The sequence below is a fragment of the Alosa sapidissima genome, chromosome 21, assembly GCF_018492685.1.
Source record: "Alosa sapidissima isolate fAloSap1 chromosome 21, fAloSap1.pri, whole genome shotgun sequence".
NCBI lineage: Eukaryota > Metazoa > Chordata > Actinopteri > Clupeiformes > Clupeidae > Alosa > Alosa sapidissima.
The window spans coordinates 18,555,901-18,580,233 of NC_055977.1; the positions used below are offsets into that span (position 1 = coordinate 18,555,901).

The 24,333-nt window shown below is 43.6% G+C and overlaps 1 protein-coding gene across 4 annotated transcripts in view; it reads left to right on the top strand.

The window, feature by feature from the left end:
- Positions 1 to 24,333, top strand: part of rims2b (regulating synaptic membrane exocytosis 2b) — a 116,302-nt gene that overhangs the window by 63,827 nt on the left and 28,142 nt on the right. Inside the window, exons 19-29 of one of the 4 annotated variants that reach the window (XM_042076056.1) lie at positions 922 to 1,054; positions 1,430 to 1,528; positions 3,638 to 3,742; positions 5,022 to 5,096; positions 6,513 to 6,698; positions 8,264 to 8,373; positions 8,663 to 8,692; positions 15,073 to 15,108; positions 18,699 to 18,725; positions 19,887 to 19,912; positions 21,584 to 21,723. In XM_042076056.1, the coding sequence (XP_041931990.1) occupies positions 922 to 1,054; positions 1,430 to 1,528; positions 3,638 to 3,742; positions 5,022 to 5,096; positions 6,513 to 6,698; positions 8,264 to 8,373; positions 8,663 to 8,692; positions 15,073 to 15,108; positions 18,699 to 18,725; positions 19,887 to 19,912; positions 21,584 to 21,723 (967 nt within the window). The remainder of the gene's footprint in view (positions 1 to 921; positions 1,055 to 1,429; positions 1,529 to 3,637; positions 3,743 to 5,021; positions 5,097 to 6,512; positions 6,699 to 8,263; positions 8,374 to 8,662; positions 8,693 to 15,072; positions 15,109 to 18,698; positions 18,726 to 19,886; positions 19,913 to 21,583; positions 21,724 to 24,333) is intronic. The other 3 variants (XM_042076057.1, XM_042076059.1, XM_042076060.1) reach the window with 3 other exon arrangements.

The following is a 24,333-nucleotide window of genomic DNA, read 5'->3' on the forward strand; positions in this document are numbered from 1 at the left end:
TCAAAATACTTTTCTGAAAGATTCCAAGCCAGGTATTCAGTCAGAGAAGTTTCTTGCCGTTAACTTGGGTGTACATGTGTGACTGTTCAAAGAGGGTTCTAAAAAAGTTCAAAGAGAATAGGCATGCATGTGTGTAGACCCATATTTGAGTCTTGCGTATGCTCACAAGTGTGTGTGTGTGTGTGTTTCAGTGCTTATGTGTGTCTAGTTTGTACATATATACGTTCGTACGTGTGTGTGTGTGTGTGTGTGTGTGTGTGTGTGTGTGTGTGTGTGTGTGTGTGTGTGTGTGTGTGTGTTTTCACACTTCCTGACCAGCGGAGCGTCAGAGGCTCAAATCAAATTAAAGGATATTGCTAGAGAGAAGATTAGTCAGTGATGCGCCCGGGCCAGTGCAGGGGAACGGCCTCCAAAGCTGAGAGGACAGAGAAATAAAGCAGGAGAGACAGAGAGAAAGAGAGATCATCTCTTGGACTGGAAAACACAACTGAAAAGTATTATCATAAAAGTACCATATTCATCAAAAAAAAGGAATAGATACATAAACACATAAAAACATACTCTGATTCATGAGAGTCTTAACAGGCACCCATACCAATGTTTCCATAAATATGATTGATATCTGACTGAGCTGCACCTGGGGCTTGTGAGCATCATTATAATAAAGTTTTGAGACTCATCAAGTCGGGACATGAACTTAAACATTAGGTTCCTCAAGAGAGCCTGTAAAGTGCTTAGCCCTGAGTCACAGAAGAGCTTAGGCTACTTGCACTGGTTCTCCTGGGCTTTTTCAGCAGGATCCTCAGGCAGTCATTATATGCTACCTGAAGTGTTTTCCTCTTAGGTTGTATTCATTAGATGCATGTTTATATAGACTGACGTTTTTATTCTTGTCTGCACTTTGTTTCTATGTGTCTGCAGATTATAGACATAATGGCAGGGACTTCCAGAGTTCCACTCTATCGGTCCCTGAGCAGGTCATGTCCAACCACTGCTCGCGGTCGGACATGATCCGTACACGTTCACGGTCCCCCAGTGTCCCTCCACCCCAAAGGTAACCATAGCATGCTACGTCTGTGGTACAGGGTCATGGGAGTTGTATTAGCAGCGAACAACTGTATTTAAATCAGTTAGCCACTATACACATTGCAGTGTAAAGATGGTCTATGGAGCTAGTTTTTTGTTCTCTGTTGTGGTCAAAGAAAGTTGATATTTGTAAGAAGAATCATTAGAGAAGTCAAGAGGAAAAGGTTTACTTTAATCGTCTGAGTGACTTTTTGTATTTCCTCTGACTCTCTCTTTCTCTGTCTACTTCCTTCTGTCTCCCCCTATCCACTCGTATCACTCTCTCTGCCTTTGTTTCTCTTCCTCTCTCTCTCTCTCTCTCTCGCTTTCTCTCTCTCTCTCTCTCTTTCTCTCACACACACAGTCGGAGTTTGGATCATGGCGTCAGAGGGGGGCCTTCGCTATACGGCACTGGCAGGATGGACCGGCATCGCTTGTCAGAAGACCGGTACTCGCCCGACAGGTAGGGCTCACGAGCACACAGCACACCACACCTCAGACCAGTCATGACAGGGAGCACCGTGTGATCCTCCAGGAATCAGTCACAAATTAGTCAAGCACCGTCGTAGCTCCCACACAGCCATAACTGATAGTCTGGAAATGGCTAACTCTACTGTGCACAACTTTCGTAGACAACTTCAAGTTAGGCCTCCTGTTACAGTGTTAGCTTTCTATTGAACACTCTAACATAGCATATGTTGCCCAGATGTTATAGGCCATCATAGTTTGCGTGAAACTATGAAACAAAAGACGTCAGCTAGCTAACTGGCATACTAAACATGCTAGATATGGAAAAGTAAACATTATTTACTTTATTCATCCCAATTGACCACTCCTACTGGTAGCGGTACTAATACCCTTGAATTATGTACAGTACTACTGCACCTACACCAAAGACTATGTTGCTACATTTTTATTCGATTTAGTGAGATAGCCTTGAAAGGTCACATTTTAGAGCACTTAAGAACAACACCCTGATTTACACAAAAGCCAATTACAAAACTGATGTTTTAGGTGAGGTCACCATCGTGTTATGACATTTAATGGAATAGATCTTTTTGTCATCACTTTACCTGAAATGGAATTGTTAATAAAAAAGCTGTTTGGATTCTCCTGAACTGCTTAGCTTAGGTAGATTGCTTTGTTCCTATACCCGTTTCAGGTCACGTGAAAACAAAGTTATAGAGGTGCATAGGGACTTAAGAGAGTGTGATAGTGCCTTTCTTTGACTTTTACCATTGGACTATTGGCATTGCCATCATTTTGTCCCTTGTCTCTCTCTATCACTCTCCCTTGAACCTGGGGATTTGTCTCGTTTCTTTCTCTCTTCTATCTATATTTTTCTTCTCTCTCTCTCTCGCTTTCTCTCAGTGTCTCTTTTCATTTTTCATTCATCTCTTAGTCTCCTTTTCTTCATTCATCTGTCTGTTCTCTGTTCCTCTGTGGTCGCAGCCACTATCTTACCCTACCTGCTCGAACCCGACACAGACCGTCAAGCGTCGACCCTTTTTATCAGGATCCCAGGTATACTGAGCATGCCTTTGAGCATGACTGAGGACTCCCAGCATCCTTTGCGCCACCCCCCTCCTAGTTCACCAGGAGCATTGTCCTCACACATTTCCATCCACCTCTCATATCCACCCACACCCACCCATCCACCCACCCTGGCGCTTTTAGAGGCACTGTAGTCTTGCCCCACAGCAGGTGTCTGTTGACACCCTGAGTTGTCAGTATTGTCTGAGTCACACCTCAGTTGCACCCTTGTCACTCTCCAACAGACAGGGAGAATGTTCTGGAACTCTTGTCAGAACTTTGGCAACACTGTTTTTTTTTTTCTTACTTTCTTTCTTTTTTTTTTTTTTGGTCTGTCAAGCCAGGGAGACAGAGCAGGTCTCACCGTCTCCATGGATACCGACAGTCTGTGATAATTCCTCAGATCTCCGGATGTCTGTGGGGATATCAGTGGTGTGTGTGTGTGTGTGTGTGTGTGTGTGTGTGTGTGTGTGTGTGTGTGTGTGTGTGTGCTGTGCTGTGTTTGTGCTCCAAATACTCCTCTAAATATACACATGCTGACCTGACTCACACAGTTGTGTTGTGTTGCATAAGATGCTTAAATACCGGTCTGTCTGCTGTACGTAGATCTGAGCCGTTTTAACTCGATTTCAGTTTTTGGCAACAAGCAGCACATCGCATCATCTTTCTGTTATTTTTAGAGAAGTGCGCGAATCTACAGGCTGACTCACACAAACTGCATTTAAACTGAATTTGGTGAGATTGCACTAAATAGCCTGACAATCTGAGGGGCTGTAACTCGCATACTGCAATAATGACAGAGTCAAAAGTACAAAATAGTGCAAAACTCACTCCATGCTTGCTGCTTGGGGCCTGTAATATGCAATGGAAGTCATCGGTTTTGTGTGGAATGGTGCAGAATGCCATCCCCTCACTCAAAACCCTTGACATGTATGATGGGGTAAGGGCTCGTACAACCATAACGTCTCCCTTGTCCATCCAGTCACAACTCACTCTCTACTGTCCTCTTCTGTCCTCTCGTCTTTCTCTTCGGCCACAGCGGCGCATCCATGTATCCACTGTTTCGGGAGGACGCGGTCAGGTTACTGCGTTCTACTAGGATGGCCCGCGCTTATTCGGAAGGGGCGTACAATAGTATGGAAAGGTAGAGGACAATTGTGGCTAACCTCCTGTGCTCTTAAAACAAAAACCTATCCATCCCTCCTATCCAGCCCGCTCCCCTGATGTAAATGTGATCCAATCTCATAATTTTGAGAACTGTAGCTGGTGGTTCCCTTTGCTCCTCGATGCCCCAAGTGATCACGCCTGACCTTTTGAAGGAACGTTCGTAGAGCTGTCCTGAGATTTAGTGTATTGATTGGATGTTGGTGTGTTTAGCTCTTGGTTGCCTTGATGGAGAAAATGCTTGTGTTTACACCTCATGCATGACTATTCACCTGGTTGTACTCTCACCCACCACCCCCTTTCTGAGAGTATTTGTGAAATAGGTTGGATAGCTTCTGAAAGACTTTTCCCCTCATTTAAAAAAAAAAAAATAGCATGAGATTGACTTGGCTGCATGAAGCACTAGTTTCACCCGCCAGTCCAAGTATGAGTATTTCCCTGAGGAAGCCCCATTTAGCTCTGTATGTCCTTAGATGCACCCACTCTCTTCCAAACCCCACTTTGCTGTGTAATGAAATATGTCTGCTGTACAGTACTGTTCCTGTGGTGACTGAGGGGATGTGTTTGTGTTGTTTTGATGACTTGGCATATCTGCTAGCTACCCCCTCCCACCCCACCGCCCACACACACACACCCTTGTGAGCCGAGTAGCCTCGTCTTACCCCATTTTTGCCTCTCAACTCTCAGGACACCCTCTGGTACCTGTAGTTTTGTCATTTGTGAAATTACTCAGCAGTTACATAGAGCTCACATCTAGATCTGGAGCTAGATCTCGTTTTGGCATAGATTTGGTGAAACTGATTTCTTGCAGTTTCAACCAGAGCATATCTTCTGACTATCCCATATTGTACTCCCTTCATCTAGGAGGAGAATAAGGGACAGGAGAATGTCGGTTGCTCCCAATTACTCATTTGATTCTCCCGAGAGGTAAAAACAGGCTGTAGACTTAAAAAAATTAGAAAAAAATTAGACATTTGTTATCCTATACATTAACCCTCACATCACACCTCTCATGGTGTAATGTTAAGATGGTGCAATGGATTTGCACATTGTTGCCTAGACAACATTGGAAAACAAGTAAACAAGCGTTACATTTTGACTTTCCTTTGCTTTCCCGCATATGGCCATGATAAGGAATTATATGGTTTCTGGGTTGTCTTCAGTCATTGCAGATAAGAGTAAGTAAGAAGTTGTTTAGGTAGTAGCATTACGTTCTAATTTACCTCTCTTTATTGATGTCTCCCTTGTTTGATCGAAAGATATTACAATGGGCCCAGCCATGTACCCACACCCTGGCCCAATCACGTCATGAATGGTACCTGTGATGACTATAGGTAAGTCTCCTGAATAGAAAAATGATAACTTGTAGAGTAGTTGTTAACAGAGTAGTCTTGGTCAGTACAATAAGCAATGTTTTCATCATTCCACACCACTTATACATTTACTTCATTCCTCCATGTCCATTAGCCAATCACTTAACTTCAAAATGACAAAGTATCTACATTAAATATATACTTTTCCATAATGTTCCTAAATGAGGCTCTTCAAATTTAACTTACAGCAGATATTTTGATTGTGCTTCTCTGCCTCATGTTACTATAACTTAGACTTAAGATATGAAGATGGGCATATAACACTAAGGAAACCAGGAGTATTCATGGCTAAAGCATAGCTTCATGGCAGGAACATGCTATATGCTAATCATTGCCACATGTACTGTAGTATTACTCTCCCTGATCAGATGTTAACTTCAGGTTGATCTATTCAGTAGGGTCCCCAGGATAGAAATTCAGCCTTCCACAGATACAGAAAGGTATAACTGCATCAGCTAGCGCTAGCCCTTATAGGTGTGTTTGAGTAGATTCCAGAGGCTAGTGTAGTTCTTTACATTGTTAGCAATATACGAAACTCTGGACCAGTTCTCTCAGCATTGCGTCCACTCTTTTCATTCCCCCATGCAAAGAGAGGAACACATACCAGAGTTTCCCGCCTGCCCAGGGGCCTTTGAGGAGGACTTAAGGTAACATGTTAGTCCCGACAGTAGCATATATTCATAGTAGAATATAGCATAGTCAACGTGGTCAGTAGAAGTGCAATTAAATGCCAGTGCTATTAGTTGTGGAATGGTATGTTCTTTGTAGTTTTGAGAGTAGAAGTTTGTGGTTTTGCTTTCAAGGATCACTTTTACCCCATTCAACAGTTTTCTTCTCTCAGCAACAAAACAAGTCAGATCGCTCTTGGAAGGAGATGGGCTGCTTGGCTTTTTTTCCTCTTTTTTTTCAGTAGTGTTGAGCCTAGGAGTCTATGACGTGCCAAACATTCAGTCTTTTCTTATGAACCTGTTTTATGTGTTCTCACTTTTTGTTTTACTTTTTGTCTTATTGCGTTGCCTTGAATTGTATCATATTGATAGGGAAAGCCCACAGTTTTTCAACCGTCTAGGTGTGGCCTTTGAAGTGCTCTGTTGCAGAGATTCGGGGTGGACTCTGCGTCTGTGTGTTAGTCTAGCCACTGTCTAGCATACGTAATTCTTACAGGAACTACAAAAAGATTTTCCCGTCCCTGCAGTGCTGCTACAGTACATCAATCGCTCCCTCTGAATGGAGACGCAATCCCACAATTCTCCCCGGGCGCCTTCCTGGACGAGCACGTTTGACTGCTGTGTGTTTCGTTTCCTGTCTCGTCTCTCTCCTGTCCGATCCTCTCTCGATGCCTGTCTGAGTCGAGCTGTTTGACTAACGTGTTTGCAGGTATAGCCGGGGCATGGTGGACAGGCATGATTATCACAGGTCCCGCTCCGCCGACCAGCGGCCCATGATGGAGAGGCCCGTCTACACTCGCTCCCGGTCCTCGGAGCGACCCGACTCCGGCTACATGAGGTCCATGCCGTCCTTGCCTTCCGGAAGATCTGCCCCTCCCTCTCCCGCCCTATCGAGGTGACCCAGCCCAGTCGCAACGACTGACCAGCTAAAAAAACTAGAGAAATCATTAATTATACCTCAAATCACCCCCTGCCCTTCTGCCTTGCCTTTGCTGCTGCCAAGTTGCATTTTAATTTCTTTTCTCCCTTCTTGTGACAGTGCTGTATTTTTTGTGTCCATCTGTAGACATAGATGAGTAGAACCAGCAGAAACTACTAACGTCTTCTTTTTTTCTTTCTTTTCATTTTCGTTTCGTATAGACACACTATTTATATTCCCGAAATGGGATGTAATGGTGTGGGTTTTGCCATCCTTGGTTGTTGATCATTTTTTTTCTTACTAACATTATTGTTTGTTGTTTAACAGCATCCCTCCTTCTCCCCACTTTGGTTACCTTTGGTCCTTTGGGTGTTGGAGGGTGTGGGCTCTTCCTGCACTCTGACACCTAACGCTTCTCACTCTTTTCTTACAGCCTAAGCAGCAAACCACAAGCTATGCCTCTGGCTCCACCCTTCCTACAGACTTCATAATACCTTTCGAGAAGCGAATGAATGTGCCAAATTTTAATGAACCCACAAATTTTAATGAACCCCCTATTACTGTTGGTGTTTGGTAGTGAGTAATTTGTAATATATGGTGTAAACAGTCATATTTGAAGATGATTAGCCTCTATTTCGATTACTGATGAGTATTACATTTTTAAAACTAAAAATTTGTTTATGAAATAGCAGTTGGTATACCATGAAAAAGGTCATCCTCATTTAATAGACCAAAACAGTTTTACAGTAGTTGGTGACATCATAGGCTTTATTCATTCTGAATGCCCATAGTCTAAAATTCATCCGGCCAAAGAACATTTATATTCTGCATTGCTCCAAAGGTGCTATGAAGGTTGTTGTATTAAATGTTGCATGGTTAGTGTGCATTTTCAGCTTGTTACCTGGTGCTATAGCTAAAATGCACATGACCGTTACATATTTACCAATAAAATGCATGTGTTACTATGGCTAAATATGTGAAGGTGACACTTCAGTGCTGTTTTTTATGTTCAACAAAATCTCACAAAACCTGGTATGGTGTATCGGTGTATATTTGATATATATTATGTGTTGATTACCCTTTCATATGTGTTTTGTACTAACTGTCTAATTGTGCAATTAAGTACATGACAGTGTCATTAAAATTGTGAACTGTTTTCTTAATGTTGTAGTTCAACCAGCCATGTTGAAATGGAGTCATACCTCACCCCTAACTGCATGGCAAAGAGTGTGTGCCTAAGCAAAGTATTCTTCAGTGTTAGATCCTGTACAAGAGATTTACAGCACTGCAGCCTTGTGATAGCTCCACCTGCAGTTCAAATTGTAGTCACCACCAACCGGCTCAACGCCAAAAACTGACAGTTTAATGTTTCCAAGACAATTAATATTAAACATTTCAAATATTTTCTGAAATCCTAGACCTCAACTTTTGGATTTTCTTTTTTTTGTGAGGGACCGTTGTGTTTGCATAGTCATCCCTTTTGAGGCCCTCTGTTGGCCACTTCAGGCCAGGCCCTACATTAACATCTCTGTGACCTGCAGGGCGAACCCACGTGCCGGATCGGTCCAAACCAGCCCCTCAGGGACTCCGGTGTCCAGTCGGAGAGGTCGGCAGCTACCACAGGTCCCGCCAAAGGGGTCTTTAGACAGAAGTAAGTCTATTGATTCCACTCCTACTGTCTGTGTTTTTTAAGGGTTGCTCGCATGTGTGGTATTGAGGTATATTAATGTTAAGCATATACTATACATGGTGCAGCTGGAGTTATTCAAGTTGAGAAGTTCAGCTTTCAGTTTCAGTATAACCTTGAATTGACTTTAGTGAGTCATCAGCGCAACACAATTCGATGTTGCCCATCCACAATTCCCTTTTCCAGCCTTTCTCTTGCTCCTGTTCTCTCTTTAATCTAATGGCTTGGCTCCTTGTTGCCTTTTCCCCTAAAGGTGGAGAGGAAGTGATTGAGCCTTATGAAGGTGTGTTGTTAATTTTAATCGCTGTATGACGTGTCCTAGCCTGAGTCTTGCTTGCAGAGGTGGCTAGCTGCTCACAAACCGTGTGGCTTCATGTTGATGCTGTGTTTGTTTAATGTAGCGCCATTTTGTTGGTTAGCAGTCTTGCTCTGTATGTTCATTAGTAGCATTTGACTTGTGCAGTTGAGTTGTCTGGCTTTTTGCAATTATATGTGTTGTCGAGTTCTTGACTAATAGCTGGAAAGAGTTGTATAACTGTGATAATAGATTGTGTTGCAATAGTACTACTGAGATCACAAGCTTTCATGTGGTGACTTAGCTTCAAGGAAGATGGCATTTTGATGGTGCTCAGGATTTTGCCACAAATTCACAAAAAATAATAATAATAATAATAAAGAACATAAAAAATAATTGCCAGTTCTGAGAATTTCTGTTTTTTGCTGAATTTTCAGTCTCGTTTGGCCATAACAAAGCCTTGCAAAGTTCCAGGAAGGACAGATAGCTGAGCTGAAATTACATTTAAGCAAGTAAAGTATACTGTAGTTGTACCTTAATGTTATTACATTAATGATCAGATTGAGACAGACCATGCTTGTAAGATCAAGCAAGTTGATCCCAGCTAAGGCCTAAGAGCATTAACTGAGAGTTTTTCCTCTGCTGATACTGCCAGCACATTGGTCAGGCCTTTATTGGAGGCAGCAGGTTTTGGCCCAGGACCCAGTCGGTTCTGATGACAGTGTCAAAACTCTCTCCAGAGTTCTACATCACTGTCATGGAGCATAAACGCCACGTGGGTCAGTCTGATTAGCGGCACTGTTCAGGACAGACAGTACCTCAATGGAGATTTATCTGTGGAGAAAAGCAGCCGTGAGCCAGCACACTCTGCCCATGTAGGTGGCCTTGACACTCACCAGCCATCACCCAGGCTCAGTCACATACAAAAGCGTGGTGTGTGTGTGTGTGTTTTGTGGATTGAATGTGTGCTATGTAATAGCACTGAGTCACGGAGATAATGTCAATTGCTGTAATGTGAATTGTGTTTACGGCAGGTATAGTAGTTTGTCTTAGTCGTAGTCTTGCTTCTTTGTTTGTATAATGCTGTCTGGTTGTTGGCTGCAACCAGGCCTCTGTTGACGTCTCGTCTGGTCTTGTTTCTTGTCTGTGTCCACTCTCTGTCATGTGAAGCGGCCACCAGGGTGGCATCTCAGCCCCCTACGCCCCGGCCTGCACCCTATCCAACCCCCTCACCAACCCCCTCACCAGCCCCCTCACCAGCACCCCACCGAGCACCCCACCGAGCACCCCACCGAGCACCCCACCTAGCACCCCACCTACCTGTGTATCAAACCGCCACCACTACGGGTAAATTTATTATGGGAGCATAGTAAATCAACACTGCCCCTGTGTGGCACGTGCAGTAACGTTACTGCAAACGTTACTACAAACTTTAGGTCTGGAAGCCTTTAATGGTGCACTCAATGTCATGTTGAAATTTATGCAGTGAAGGTGAAAATTATTCACATCTGCTTCAGATTATTGGTGACGACGTCTAGCACTCCTCTATAGATGTTTACGATTTAGTGTTCTTGTATTTTAATAGGATAATACTATCTTTTGATCTCGCTACATTTTGACAGTGTTTTGTTTTTTGTCCTCAGGCTATGTATTGACATTCTGTTGACCACAAGGAATACCAAGAAGCTTAGATGTAGTATTAGGTCTTAGGTTAGGGGGCAATTTGGGGTTAAGGCTTGAGTGAGGTAATTGTTTGGGGTAAGGTGAGGTTATGGTGTGAATTGAGGGTTGAGGGTTAATTAAGGCAGCTGACTGGGAGTTCATATTTAGATTACTTGCTGACTGTAGAACAGTCAGTTCAGAGGTCCTACAGTATGTTTCCATGAAACATGAAGTTACCGTGCCGATTTTCAAAGGCACACATGTTCTCAACATTGGGTCTGAGAGTTTGCTAATGCAGCCTCTGGGCCCATCTTTGGCAGTCTAAAACGCATTTGTCACTGGCGAAAAGCTTACATAAATTTAGGGGTTTGTCCAGTCCACATTGGGGGTGGTTTTGTTATCAAATGTCGGGTGCCTGGTGCAAAAAGGTTGGTCTTATGTTTCTTAATCAGTCATGGGTGTGTTTTGGGCATGACATCCTTTAAACCAATGAGAATGACATCTGTCATTCCCTTTAACAGCAAGCAGCGCAACTTCAAACAGCACATCAGTATTTTGATAGTCAGTGACGCATTTGAAGGAATCTGCTTGCACGCAAGACCGTATGGAACCGGTATTCCACTAAACCATGCATCTGCACTCGTCTATTATTCAAACTCATAGGCAAAGTGAAACTAACTTCACCATGGTGTCATAGTCAGCGACAAAACAGTTATAGACAGTTAATTACTTTCACTATTGATTGACAATGGGAAAAAAGCAACACTTATCCCAATAATGTTCAAATAACTGAATAAAAAACCTAAGGACATTTATCCTGCAGAGGAGTTGCTGCTTACATCTCGTGACAGTATGTCTTCAGCTGTGCTTCATATGCACCTTTCGCTAGATCAGGACTTTCTTGGTTAGTGCCGTAATGCTTTTTAGATAATGGAAGAGAACGATTTTTAGATAATGCGCCAGACTACACCTTAGGTCGTTAATTGCCACACACCTGGGCGCATCGTGAAATAAAAGAGTTCATGCCGATAAACTCAAGTGTAAGATAGGAATACGCTTTGCGTCGTGATAACAATACACTATGCGCTGGGTTTTAGATCGCCAAGGCCCTCTGTCTTCATTTGAAATTGTAATTTAGCTGGTGATCTATTTTTTAAAATACATATAATGATGACATTTTTGTCATTTACCTTTATTATAAATTGCTATTTTTTTGTAAAATGTAATAATGATTTTCATAATTTATAAGTTAGGATCATTTAAAGTATTTGAAAATGGTCTTGTGTGAGACCACTTTCCACTTTGCTGTATATCATTTCATTTCACCATGACATTAAACAACATTGGCTTCTTGACTGGAATTTACTAATAGCTCTTTTAGAAAATTCCAAACATTAGGTAGGTAGTCTGGCTAGTTCTTATGTCTGTAATTGATGTTATGGTATGTGATTGTTGCTGACTGTGTAACAGTAGATGTTAGTAGATGACTATGGTTGCCTACAGTAGGTTCTGTGATAGAAGAGTTGGCTTTGTAGTTTAAGATGCCTTTAAAGTCCTATGGTCCTCATATCTTCACTATGTTCGCTATTTCAGTTATCTGACATCTTCAAATGGTCTTATTTGTGACTATGTTTGTCTTTTGTCATGTCTTTACTTTTTGTCATTGCTGGGTTTTTTCTCTAAGGTCTTTCTTTTTCCACTTCTTTTTTCCCTTGTTTGCTTCCTTTGGCCTTTCTCTGATGCCTGCCTTTCTTTCTTTCTTTCTTTCTTTCTTTCTTTCTCTCCTTCTTTCTTTTCTTTCTACTTTTCTTCTCTCTCCCCTATTTCTTCCTTCTTTACATCTCTGCGTCTCCTCCCATCCTAAGCAGCTGTGGTGGGAGCAGCGCCTCCTCCCGCCCCTGCCGCAGCCCCTCCCCCTGTTGCTGCTGCACCCCCACCTGTTGCTGCTGCACCCCCACCTGTTGCGGCAGCCCCTCCCCCTGTTGCTGCTGCACCCCCACCTGTTGCTGCTGCACCCCCACCTGTTGCGGCAGCCCCTCCCCCTGTCGCGACAGCCCCTCCTCCTGTTGCAACAGCCCCTCCCCCTCTCTCTTCGGTCCCACCTGCTGCAGCTGCACCTTCACCTGCACCTTCACCTGTACCACCACCTGTCATTCAAGCAGCTGCCGGTAACCACGGTGACATATCTTCAGTAGCTCGATTAGTGAAGTAGAAGTAGGAGCCAGGAACCTTAGGTCTAGATCATGATCTAGAAAAGATCTACATCATCGTAGAACAGTCTGGTCCAGTGGTAGTTTATCTGAGGTGAATTGGTAATCAGTGTAACATTGGTTGGTTGGTTAGACTAGGTGATTAGTTGGTTGATCAGTTGTTTGGTTGGTTGATTGACATCTTTGATTTCATACGATTGTATTGCCCATTGTTAAGACTTTCATGTCCTTTGTGTCATTTTGTCTTGTCTTGTCCATGTCTGCCCTTTGTCACCATACCACCATCATTTTCCATCATCATTATCATCATCCTCCTCTTCATCGTCATCATCATCTTCGTCCACATCATCGTCATTGTGGTCATCACCATCTTCCCAAAGTGGTGACAGCAGAGGAGCCTCCTGCCCCTGCCCCTCCTCCCCCGGCTGCCTCCCCTGTCCCGCCCCTGACAACACAGGCTTCTGTGCCAGGTGTGTGTCTCATAGGATCTTTAGCGTCATGATTCAGTTACCATTAACCTCAACACAGAAGTTATATGATTGTAGCCATCACAGCAGGTTGATTTGATATTGCCGCAAATAAGGGCATATGCCATTATGTTACCCCAAATCTGTTTGAAAGTGCTATCATTGTCCCTTCAAGTAGATGAAGTAGGGTGAATCCATCATGTGATTGATGTGGAAAATGGAGGGGTTTTATGGCACAGCTGCCATGGTATTTATAATTAAGTCTCAGGTTTTATGGTTAAGTATCAGTTCATCTTCAGCTATGTTCTTGTTTTTGGTGGAAGTCTGGTGTGGGGCTATACTTTAAAAAGTGCCATAAGTCCACCACAGCACAAAGAAACATAGCTGAAGATGAATTTACATACATTTCCAAGTATACTAAGCAATACAACTTGAAGCTAAATAATTAATACCATGGCTGTACATTTCTCAAAAATTGCCCAATTTGTTATGTTAGTCATGATAGATTGGCCCAGTACTTTAGTTGTTATCAGTTATGTGTGGTGTGTGTATTGAGTTTAATTCCAACATATGACGTCCTTTCCAAGGATTTATTTCAATCCAACTTTTTTTTTCCCATTTTACCTTTTATGTTAAATATCACACAAAGTGCATTGTTTTACTCTACATTATGCATTGACATTATGCATTGAGATATTTGGTTATTTGTTCAATTTCATAAATCCAGATAATTAAGGAAAACCTGTTTCCTGAACATGGCTCACTCAACTGGCAGTTTGGCCAATATGTTAAATTATATTCATCTTACCTTGATTTCACTATGTTCCCTTTTGTGTGGTGTTGTGTTGTGCATTGCCCATGTTGCGTTTTTGTGTGTGTTTGTTGCATGATCTAATATTAATGTCCATTCATCTGTCACCACTCATCATAAAAGAAACTGAGGACAAACCTGCAGCCCCACAGCCTGTCAATGGGAGAAAAGGCAAGTGTGGCCCCAGCCCTGTGTGCTAGCATGTGACACTGTGTGTGTTGGTGTGTAGCTGTGTTGGGTGTAGCTTGTAGCCTGGGATTTGACGTTGCTGTGTGTTTTAGGTTAGTGTTTTTTTTTAATTATCAAATGAAAGACAGAGAATAGACTAATGTTGCTGGCTTAATGACATTCAACGAAGTCAGTAACCTTTGCTTTTAAGATTTCTTTATTTGACCTGTCTTGTGGTAGCAATGGGCTTAGTCTAAAGATGCTGCAAGCTTTGTGAAGTTCCATTGTTGACCTATAGATGGCAGTAAGCTACTACTGATCTTGAATCTTAGTGTGAAGACGCCACTGTTCTCAGCTCTCTTTATCTCCATAATGAGTCAAGAAAAAAAAGACTGATCTTTAAAAAAAAAAACAGAAGTGGGGAGAGGAGTGCATAATTCTGTATTGATTATTTCCCCTCAATTATATATGCTGCTGATTTCTAATGAGTCGCAAAATCGCTGGAGAGAATGAATAGGGTTTCAAACAGAATAACAGAGCTGGAACAGATGCTGAACGTTGCATTTGGAGGAGAAAATAGGCTGAGAATTGGCAGTTGTATCAGTTAAATCAGTTGTATTCATCAGGACTTGCTTTCATAAGCTAATTCATGACTGACACAGCCATCTTATGTCACACGTCTTAGTGTCCTCTTCCAGTTCCCCATCACTTATAGTTGACACATTGATGTTATGCAATGCAAAGAGATGTTCATAGGCTCCAGTCAATTAGAACAGCACAAGAAAAAAAGATGCAGAGTTCTTTATGAACTTTGGTATGGCAGTTATGTCATATCAAACAAATGTATGCATTCTCTGTGTGGTAAAATATAGTTAGTGATAGAATATATTTGGTGCTATGATCCTTTGTATATAGTGCACAGAGGTTGCACATGTTTGCTTTATGGCAATTAGCTCTTGCTCCTGACAAACAGAATGATCCGCAGGTGGTATTTGTGGCTTTGAGCTCTAAGTGAGTGACTGTCTGTGTCTTCCTTTGGCCTGGCTATAGAGGTGACGTGGGAGGACCAGCAGAGAAAAGCCAATGGTATGGAGATGACCAAGGCCCCTTAGGGGCCCCCGTTTGCCTTTGGGGCCCTATATGCCCTAAACGGGCCCCTGTGTGTTTGGTTGCACTAGACTAGGTCTTCAATTTGTAGTCCTTCTAGAACACAGTATGTAGTGTCAGTGTGTTGCTGTGTGGAGTCAACTCTTCCTTGCTGACCATTGCAAAGTCCATTCATTCACACACAAGTGGAGCCGTGGCCAAGTAGCCGATAAACTCACCCGGCTTTAGTCCTGTCTGTGTGTTTGTTTTGCGGTGGTATTTTTAGACCGCCCCGGGAGCTCATATTTCCCCCGCACATGTAATCAGATGCGGAGGCCCGTCGAGCCAGCGCTACTACCCTTTCATTTAAGGGTGCTCCACACGTGTAAACAGGCTCTGATACAAAGCATGCGTCAGCCAGCGAAGAGTTTGGAGAGTGTGAGACGCCCGCTCTCTCGCTCTCTGTGTGTAGAGAGTGCTTGTTATCAGTAGTGATTATCAGTGATTATCAAAAGTTGATTGTTTTGAGCTTGATTTTCCTCTCTTAGTCTTTCTCTCTTTCTGTTTCCCTCAATCCCTCTGTGTCAGTCACGTAGATGTGTGCACACTCACACACACACAGTCACGTAGATGTAGATGTGTGCACACTCACACACACACAGTCACGTAGATGTAGATGTGTGCACACTCACACACACACAGTCACGTAGATGTGTGCACACTCACACACACACAGTCACGTAGATGTGTGCACACTCACACACACACAGTCACGTAGATGTGTGCACACTCACACACACACACAGTCACGTAGATGTAGATGTGTGCACACTCACACACACACAGTCACGTAGATGTGTGCACACTCACACACACACAGTCACGTAGATGTGTGCACACTCACACACACACAGTCACGTAGATGTAGATGTGTGCACACTCACACACACACAGTCACGTAGATGTGTGCACACTCACACACACACAGTCACGTAGATGTGTGCACACTCACACACACACAGTCACGTAGATGTAGATGTGTGCACACTCACACACACACAGTCACACTCACATTGTTTTCCTTCGCCTGACTTATTTTTCTGTGCACCAAGGAAAAACATACTTACCTGTTAATCGTTGCTGTGGTAACCTCCTCTGCGGCCCTGAAGCTTCGACAGCGACACAAACATCAGCCCACACGACCACTCACACACACACACACACACACACACATACACACACACACACACACACACACACACACACAGAGGAGGAAACTTGTTACAGCATGGCTATACAGTAAGGGACGTCGGAGGTGGGCGCAATGATGAGCTGTCAATCTGCGGGAAGTTTAGACAACAAAGTCTTAACTCTCATAAAAAGAATCTTCTAGGAGAAATAAAACAAAGTTTGATAATGGTGGTGAGTTGAGTCATGCCTATTCAAATCGTCAAGGTGGAACAGACGTGATTCTTTTTCCTTCCTGAACTGAAAAACAGGAGTAAAAAAAACTTGTGTAAGACTTGTGTAAGAAAAAAAAAACGAACCAGACGTTAGAAAAATAAGTACAGGAAATATCACATATACAGTATAATGATAGGATTTATATTGCTATTAGGCACCAAATGCTTTTTATGAGCAGACATACATTGCCAGCAGTCTCACAGAGTCCAAAACAGCATCTCCTCTGGGGAGACTCTAGTTTTACTTGCTCGCTTTAAATGTAATTGCTTTTAGGAAAATTTGAATGGGTTATTCCTTGTCAAAAGAGAAGAGGTTGTCGCATTTGTTATATATCAAAATCTGAGATGGTGCAACAACCATTTTCCCGAATTCTGTCTGATTTGACACGTAATGACCCTAATGTAGCCTTTAATAGCAATTCATTAAAGCTCTGCAACACCAAACACACTGGCGTGGCTTGTCATCATGTTGTGTATATTACACAGACAAAAATAAATCACCAATAAACCCATTCATAACAAATCAGCTCTTTGTCAAACATGGAGGAAGAAAATTAAAATCATGGGCCTCTGTGACACCTGTGTTTTGATATGTTGATTATTCTGTTCAACTGTATCCATAACAAAAAGCATCATCAAATCAACCAAGTACAAAGCTATGAATACAATACTAGGGTACTTGTTACTCTTACGCACTAATCTATTCCATCAATAATTCTCCATGTAGTCTTTGTTAGGGTACACATGTCACATCCACTTCTAAACTGACCCTCCAAGTGACCAGGTTTGCAGATTTAAATGACTGTGTAAGTGAATGAGAATATTGTTCTGGGCACCTTAGGGCTGTGCCATCCAGGGAACGGCCACATATTAGCACTACTGTAAACAGGAATGACTTGCTGTGACATTTGTCACAACATGCGCAGCCTCCAGTGCTAGGTTTCAGGGCATCTAAAGGCTTAGTGGACCAGCTTCACTTCACTGCCTTGGCCAGCACACACGCAAACACACACACACACACACACAAACACACACACAAACAAGAGAGGGAGAACCTTTACCACGTCCTGTAATCAAGCTCCTATCAGGGCTAAAATTCAGTGAGCAGAGTGACGTGAGATTACAACAGGCCATACATTCCCTGTGTCTCCTCTCTCTCTCTTTCTCTCTCTCTCTCTTTCTCTTTTTATTTTTCTATCCCATTGCTCCATCTCTCCCTTGTTCCGCGCCAGATCAGAAGTTCGCCGCAGCATATGATTTGTGATAACAAGATGAAAGCGCAGCTAATCAGGGGGAAAAGACGCACACACACGCACATGTACATACCCACGCCCCACTTCCTCCTCTTCCTCCTCCTCCTCCTCCTCCTTCGCATCCCCCAAAGCTGCACACACAAACATAGCCGCTTTCTCCCCCTCAGAAATGGCACACTGAATATGAAGTAACGGAAGTGACTAAATTAAGTGGGTAAAGGAGGTTTGTGTGTGTCGGGGGGTAGGGTATCGAGGCAGCAGGAAGCTTAGAAGTTGCCTGAAGAACAGAGTTACGCAACATCAACACACACAAACACACGTAAACTTAGGCAACAATGGCCACTCAGCTGTCCCTGGTTCAGCTCTGGAACCACTTCAGCTGAGAGCTGCAGCTTCTGTCCTGTTTACGTGTGTGTGTGTGTGTGTGTGTGTGTGTGTGTGTGTGTGTGTGTGTGTGTGTGTGTGTGTGTGTGTGTGTGTCATGACAAGCGTGTGTTGATGAGGATTCGTGTTTTTCTCATCCGTCTGGTCTGACGCTAGTGAGGCCTTATTAGCCCACAATATCCGCTCTCATCTCTGCTGTTTAGTAATCACTGTCCCCCTTTTTTCCTATGGATTCTTCTAGCCTTGCTTTGAAGCATGACCTTTTGCATTGTCTTGGGTAGCAGAGCCAGAAATGTGTGTGCCTGTGTGTGTGTGTGTGTTCATTCACATGCTCTTCCCCATTGTCTCATCAACTGGTCATTGATTTGTTGTGTTGATGTTTGTCTCATAATGTTAATATGTGTGTCACTGTTGTTTGTTTGTTTGTTTATGTCTGTCTTGTCCATCACCACGGTGTCTGACCCTCACCTCCATTTCACTGTGAAAGCAGAAGCTGCGGCTGAGAATGGGGATGCAGGTATGACATCTGGAACCTCCATCTCACCCCCGACCCCCCCCCCCCAACCCCCCCCCCCCCCCACCCTTACCATAATTACAGCCATCATTCAGTCTTTGCTGGGGAAAAAAATCCTTAATGGATGCTCCCTAGTACAAAAAAAACAAAAAAAATATGCAGTTTGAAGAAAGGCTTCTGAGTTCTGTGAGAGCATGCTGCTGTTAGATTTAGCCTTTCATGTGTTATTGTTGGTTCTCTGTGTTGTGTTCATGAAGTGGAAGATTTCTAAGAAGCTGGAGAGATTTCACCTTTGGGGAGAGTAGTTAGAACTTGAAGCTGACATGCCTGAGAGGATCTAGAATGTTCAGTGGTCAATGTCTCTGTGTTATACGGTTCGGGATTGTTCGGGATTAGAGGATCTATATGCTTCCAGTTACCTCTATCAGAAATAAATATCCCTCAAGCACGGAAGATCTTGAACGTCACCGAAGGGTCAAAATCTCAATGAATATGTCCTTGTTTTTGCCTCAATAGTTAGGAATATTTAATGTAGTATAGCACATTTGCTCTGCCTGTTGATATCTAAAGAACTAAGCTTCTGTGTAGAGGAAATTGTGTGTGTCTTGTTTTTCCTTGTCCCGTACCAACTGTGGTGTCTATCGGAACAGCTGATTGTTTTCAGTCAAGCAGTGGAATTGTCTTGCTGTAGACTGGACTTTTCAGTAATGTGTCTTCATTGTCTGGGCTTGCGTGTAAAGCTGTGTTACGTTCTGTGGTCGTCAAGGAATAGTTTTTTTGTCTGCTTCACTGTTTACACTGTCTTTGTCGCCGATAGTGGTGGAAATGTATTTTAGGCTATATGACTTTGCTTTAAACTGCTCATTTTAATGTAAATGTAATGTTTATTGATGTCATTGTAAGTCGCAAAAGTGTCTGCTAAGAATTATAAAATGCCGCCTATAGTGGATTGACTGTGTACATTGAAGGCTGCTGTTTGTATGTTATCTGTCATTCGCTTAGCTATAATTAAGTGCTTTCATACTTTTCCTACAAAGAATTACATTGCATGGTTGGCATAATAATGCTAGGCAAATTTGTATAAACACAAACTGAGATATCGCTTTCTCAGAATGCTATGGCTCTCCTTGTTTCTAACCATTCTCATTTTTTTGCATTTTCCAGGCGGCTTGAAGGATCCACAGTCCAAGGTACAGTAGACAGTCTTTCTGTTTCACCGACTACATACTAGCCTTCAGCATAGCCAGTGGTCTCAGTTGGAGCTGTAATTGCTTCGATGGTCTAATTTGAATCATCAACACGTTTCATAGTCCCTCGCAAGAAGACAGCCGTGAGGTTGGAGCATGAGTCACGTCTCTTATGTAAAAGCTTTAATGATATCACAGAAGAAAGCCGCACAGCCATGCCACATCCACTGCCCAGCAGGCGGAACTATTTTCTACGGGACTAGCAGATATCTTAGGGGATGATGGAGTGGACAGACAAAAAGAGAGAGAGAGAGAGAGAGAGAGATCCAGAAAGAGAGAGATCTGTAAAGAGAATATAGTGACAGATGCCAGCCAGAGTCATGTAGACATGATGAGAGAGAGGGAAAGAGAGAGAGAGAGAGACATGTAAGATAAGAGGAAAGAAAGAAAAGAGACTGAGATGGAGATAAAAAAAGAATAATTGGAAAAAGGTTGCGAGGTAAAAAGATTATAGGTTTGGAAGACAGAATTTGGAAAGGGGAATTCTGTGGTGTCTCTGGTTGGTCATATGCCCATGGCAATAATAAAAAGGTAACTGGAGTAGCTCTTGGAAGAACATCCCCAAAAGAACCTCCTGTAGGATTCATTTGATATGGAACAACTACAGTAGGTTTCCAGTGGTATGCATGCTATGGTACCATCTTCTCATGATGTGCAGGCTGCTCATTTTTATGGTTACATAAAACTGTGCTATGTCCTGGGCTTGTCTTAATAGTAGGGAACAATATGAGAAATGCTATATTTACCAAAGCCAGCAGTCGCACTGAGAAACCTTATGCAACACAGTCGCTATAATCGATCTTCTCCCTGCTGCTCCGTCTTGTGTCCTTCCACTGTCTCAAGGGGTTTGAGAGGAGAGGACCTCTCTTGTTTGGATTGTGAAAGAACAGTCTGGCCACAGTAAACTAGATGAATGGCATAGACTTCACAGGCCCTTAAGGCTTTACCAGTGATGTTCAGATGTAAATTTTCCATACACGGTAGGATGAGACACCAATGGCTCTTCTTCAGAGGGAGCATATAGGATGAAATATGTACATAAAGCGTCCTAGCATAGGTCGGACTCTGGGACATTAGCAATGTTACACTGTACAGGACAAAAACATAGTTCACTGCAAATGCTAGCATGAATCATTTTGAAATTCTTTTTCTTGACATTTACTGGAATGCAGATTGTGTAGGTTCAGCTAAGGAGACACCCTGCCAGAGAGGCAAGTGACCAAGGATAAATGTGGCTGGGTTTTGTTCTCTGAACTTTGACATAGTTCGTTATTAGACACCTCTATGCTACAAGGGCAAATTGTGTGAGAGAGGGGTTTCTTGTGCTGTAGCCCAGTTAAGGTGTGGGTGCGATATCACGGAAAACCAATTAGTTCGAAGCAAGAGAACAATTATGTAATGACTTTTTGACAGAGGTCAGCCGGTTGCTCTGTTGCTGTTTGTATGGTATGGAACAGGAGTAAGGGAAGGAGCACGTAAGTTTTGTCTTGCCCAGAACCTTCAGGAGTTTTCCTTTGAGCACAAGCTGTGGAGCCATTGTGTCTAAGACTGTCCAGTGTCTCGCTTGGTGATTTGTTTGGCACTAACCCTTGTCCCCCCCTCCTCTCCTTACAGCGTGGCTTAGACACCCTGTCCATGAAGTCCTCGGACAGCGATGTAAGCGACGTGTCCGCTATGTCGAGCGCGTCTCGGCTTAGCAGCACGAGCTACATGTCTGTCCAGTCTGAGCGGGCACGGGGGAACCGCAGGATCAGGTGGGACCTCCTCTCCCCCCTCTTTCTCTCTCTCTCTCTCTCTCTCTCTCTCTCTCTCTCTCTCTCTCTCTCTCTCTATCTGCTTCAGCCTGTGTCTGCTATGGTCAAATCCTATATCCACTGTCACTTTCACATTCTCTCTCTCTCTCTCTTTCACTGAATCTCTCTGTCTGTTCTTTCTGCTGTCTCTCATTTCGTGAGTTCTGGTTTGGCTCAGTCTGTTTGGGAGCCAAACCTCAGAACTTCACATCTTTGTCCAATTGTGGATTTGACCATAGCCAGAAAGGCACCCTGTTGCTTCATGTCTTTCATTTATTTATTTTTACTTGATCTGTCAATCTTTATTTATTCTATAATTTTTTCCCTTTTTTGGGGAAATGGTTGACAACTCAAAGCTGAGGTGGAGCATCGTGCCTCTGCAGTTTTAACCACCACAAGCAGAGCTTGAGTTGGGGTCTTCTCTCTCTATGTTAACTCCTTTTATGTTTTCATTGTAGCAGCACGGCACCTGTTCCGACGCGAGCCCTCTCGTTCGCCCCTTTTTTGATTCTTTCCTCAGCTCTTATTATTTCCTCTGCTCGCCTGGCACGTCGGTGTTAACGTGTGTGTGCGTGTGTTTGACTTCTCTGTCTGTGTGTGTGTGTGTGTGTGTGTGTGTTTGATGTGTGTGTAACTGCATGCCTTCTCTGGTCTTCTTCTTTTTCCTCTGTGTGTGTGTGTGTGCATGCCTCTCGTGGCTGCTGCCGCCGCCGCCGCTGCTCTCTCCGACCGTTGTGTGTGTGTGTGTGCGCGCCGCCTGCGCCTCCAGCCGCGGGGACGCGCTCCAGGGGAGCCAAGGGGACGATCTGTCCCTCTCCGAGCTGGTGGAGGAGCTCACAGGAGGAGCGGCGGGGGGAGGAGAAGGAGGAGAAGGAGCAGGAGGAGGAGGAGGAGGAGGAGGGGAGGGGGGAAGTGCGGGGGAGGAGGTGGTGGAAGAAGAGGAAGGGGCAGTGACTGAAGCCGAGAGGTAAAAACCCACCCAGTGACCCTCACACTAATGTCTAGCCTTATCCAGTCTAACTTCTATAACCTCTGTGGTGACGTAGACTTAAATAATTCATTTCAGTCCCTCCTAACTCCCTTTGAGGTTACTTTTTGGGATAGGCTCTGGTTTCCAATTCCAGAAAAGATTTGTCCAGGAATATATTTTCTCTGGCTACCGAAATGGCATGTTCAAATACACCCTTACACACTTCTTCTGAGAAGGAGCAACAAGGGCAAGGACTTTTCTTCTCAGGAATTGGAACTCTTGTCCATATCCCATAATAATGCTTCTTAGTGTAAACAGACAGGCCTGTAGTCAGCACCCTCTGGTCCTCTAGGCACTAGCTTGTTCCCGTGCATGAGCTGTAGATCTCCCCACTGCGGAGTAGTTTGGCCGTGACCCTCTGTACCAGAGTTGATACTTTCTCAGCTCTGTTAGCATCAGGTCTCACGGTGGGGGAAAGAACCCGCAAAACACGCAATGGGATTCGCAAAAAGCTTGATTTGTAAAAATATACAACAGCATTGAAGTTTACACAAGAGCCATTAAGCCTCACATTTTTATACATCTTATCAAGTGTTTTGATTACAGTGATTATGCGTGTCTCCTCATATGCCTCCCTAACGCTGTGAGTGCGAAGAGCAGGGATACGGACTCTGCTTCCCCTCATTGGGTGTAGGAGGCTGAGTAAGCACCCTTTAATGGACACACGTGAATCATGTGTGGTCTTCGTTGTTGGCCCGGTCCGAATCCCATTCCGTGTTATTACGCTGAACGGGCACTGAGTCACTTTTTGGCGCTTTCGGCGTGACGTAATGCGGCATGCAAAGTGCGCCGATCGCACCACACACACGGCTCACTCATTCACAAATGCCACTAGCGCACGAGAGTCACAATGTAAATGAGTTAGGATACATCCCCCTTCTCCTGGTCTAGCTGGAATTACATACTGTATGTAAGTAAAATATGAATGTATATTGGAATGTTTTTGCATGTTATTTGCTTGTGGTTGCTTTTGGGCGTGTGTGGAAAATAACTTTGAGACTGCATGTTCTGTGTGTGCTTTGGTGTGCAATAGAATTGTGTTTATATGAGGGTGTTTGTACTTTCTTGCTATCTATCTATCTATCTATCTATCTATTTACGTATCTATCTATCTATCTATCTATCTATTTCTCTATTTCTCTGTCTATCTGTCTATTTGTGTGTGTCTCTCTCTGTGTCTCTACCTCTCTCACTTTCTTCTGACTTTGCGTCAGCCGCCTCCTCCCTACATCCCTGATGTGCCTGTCTCTTACATAATCTGACTGTCATACTGCTCGCTTCTAAACACACACACACACCCCCTCCCCCTCCTTCCCAATTTTGTACATGTACTGGAAGGTCCGCTGTTAATCAACCTAGCCAATTAGACCAACAGCCACCCACCCCCCCCCCCCATCCCCCACACAACCCAACCCAACCCAACCCACCCCCTCAGTCTGCTCAGCCCCCTGCACATCTGTTGCAGACACACACACACACACACACACACACACACACACACACACACACATGCCTCTACGCATCCTGCTTCCAGTGATCAA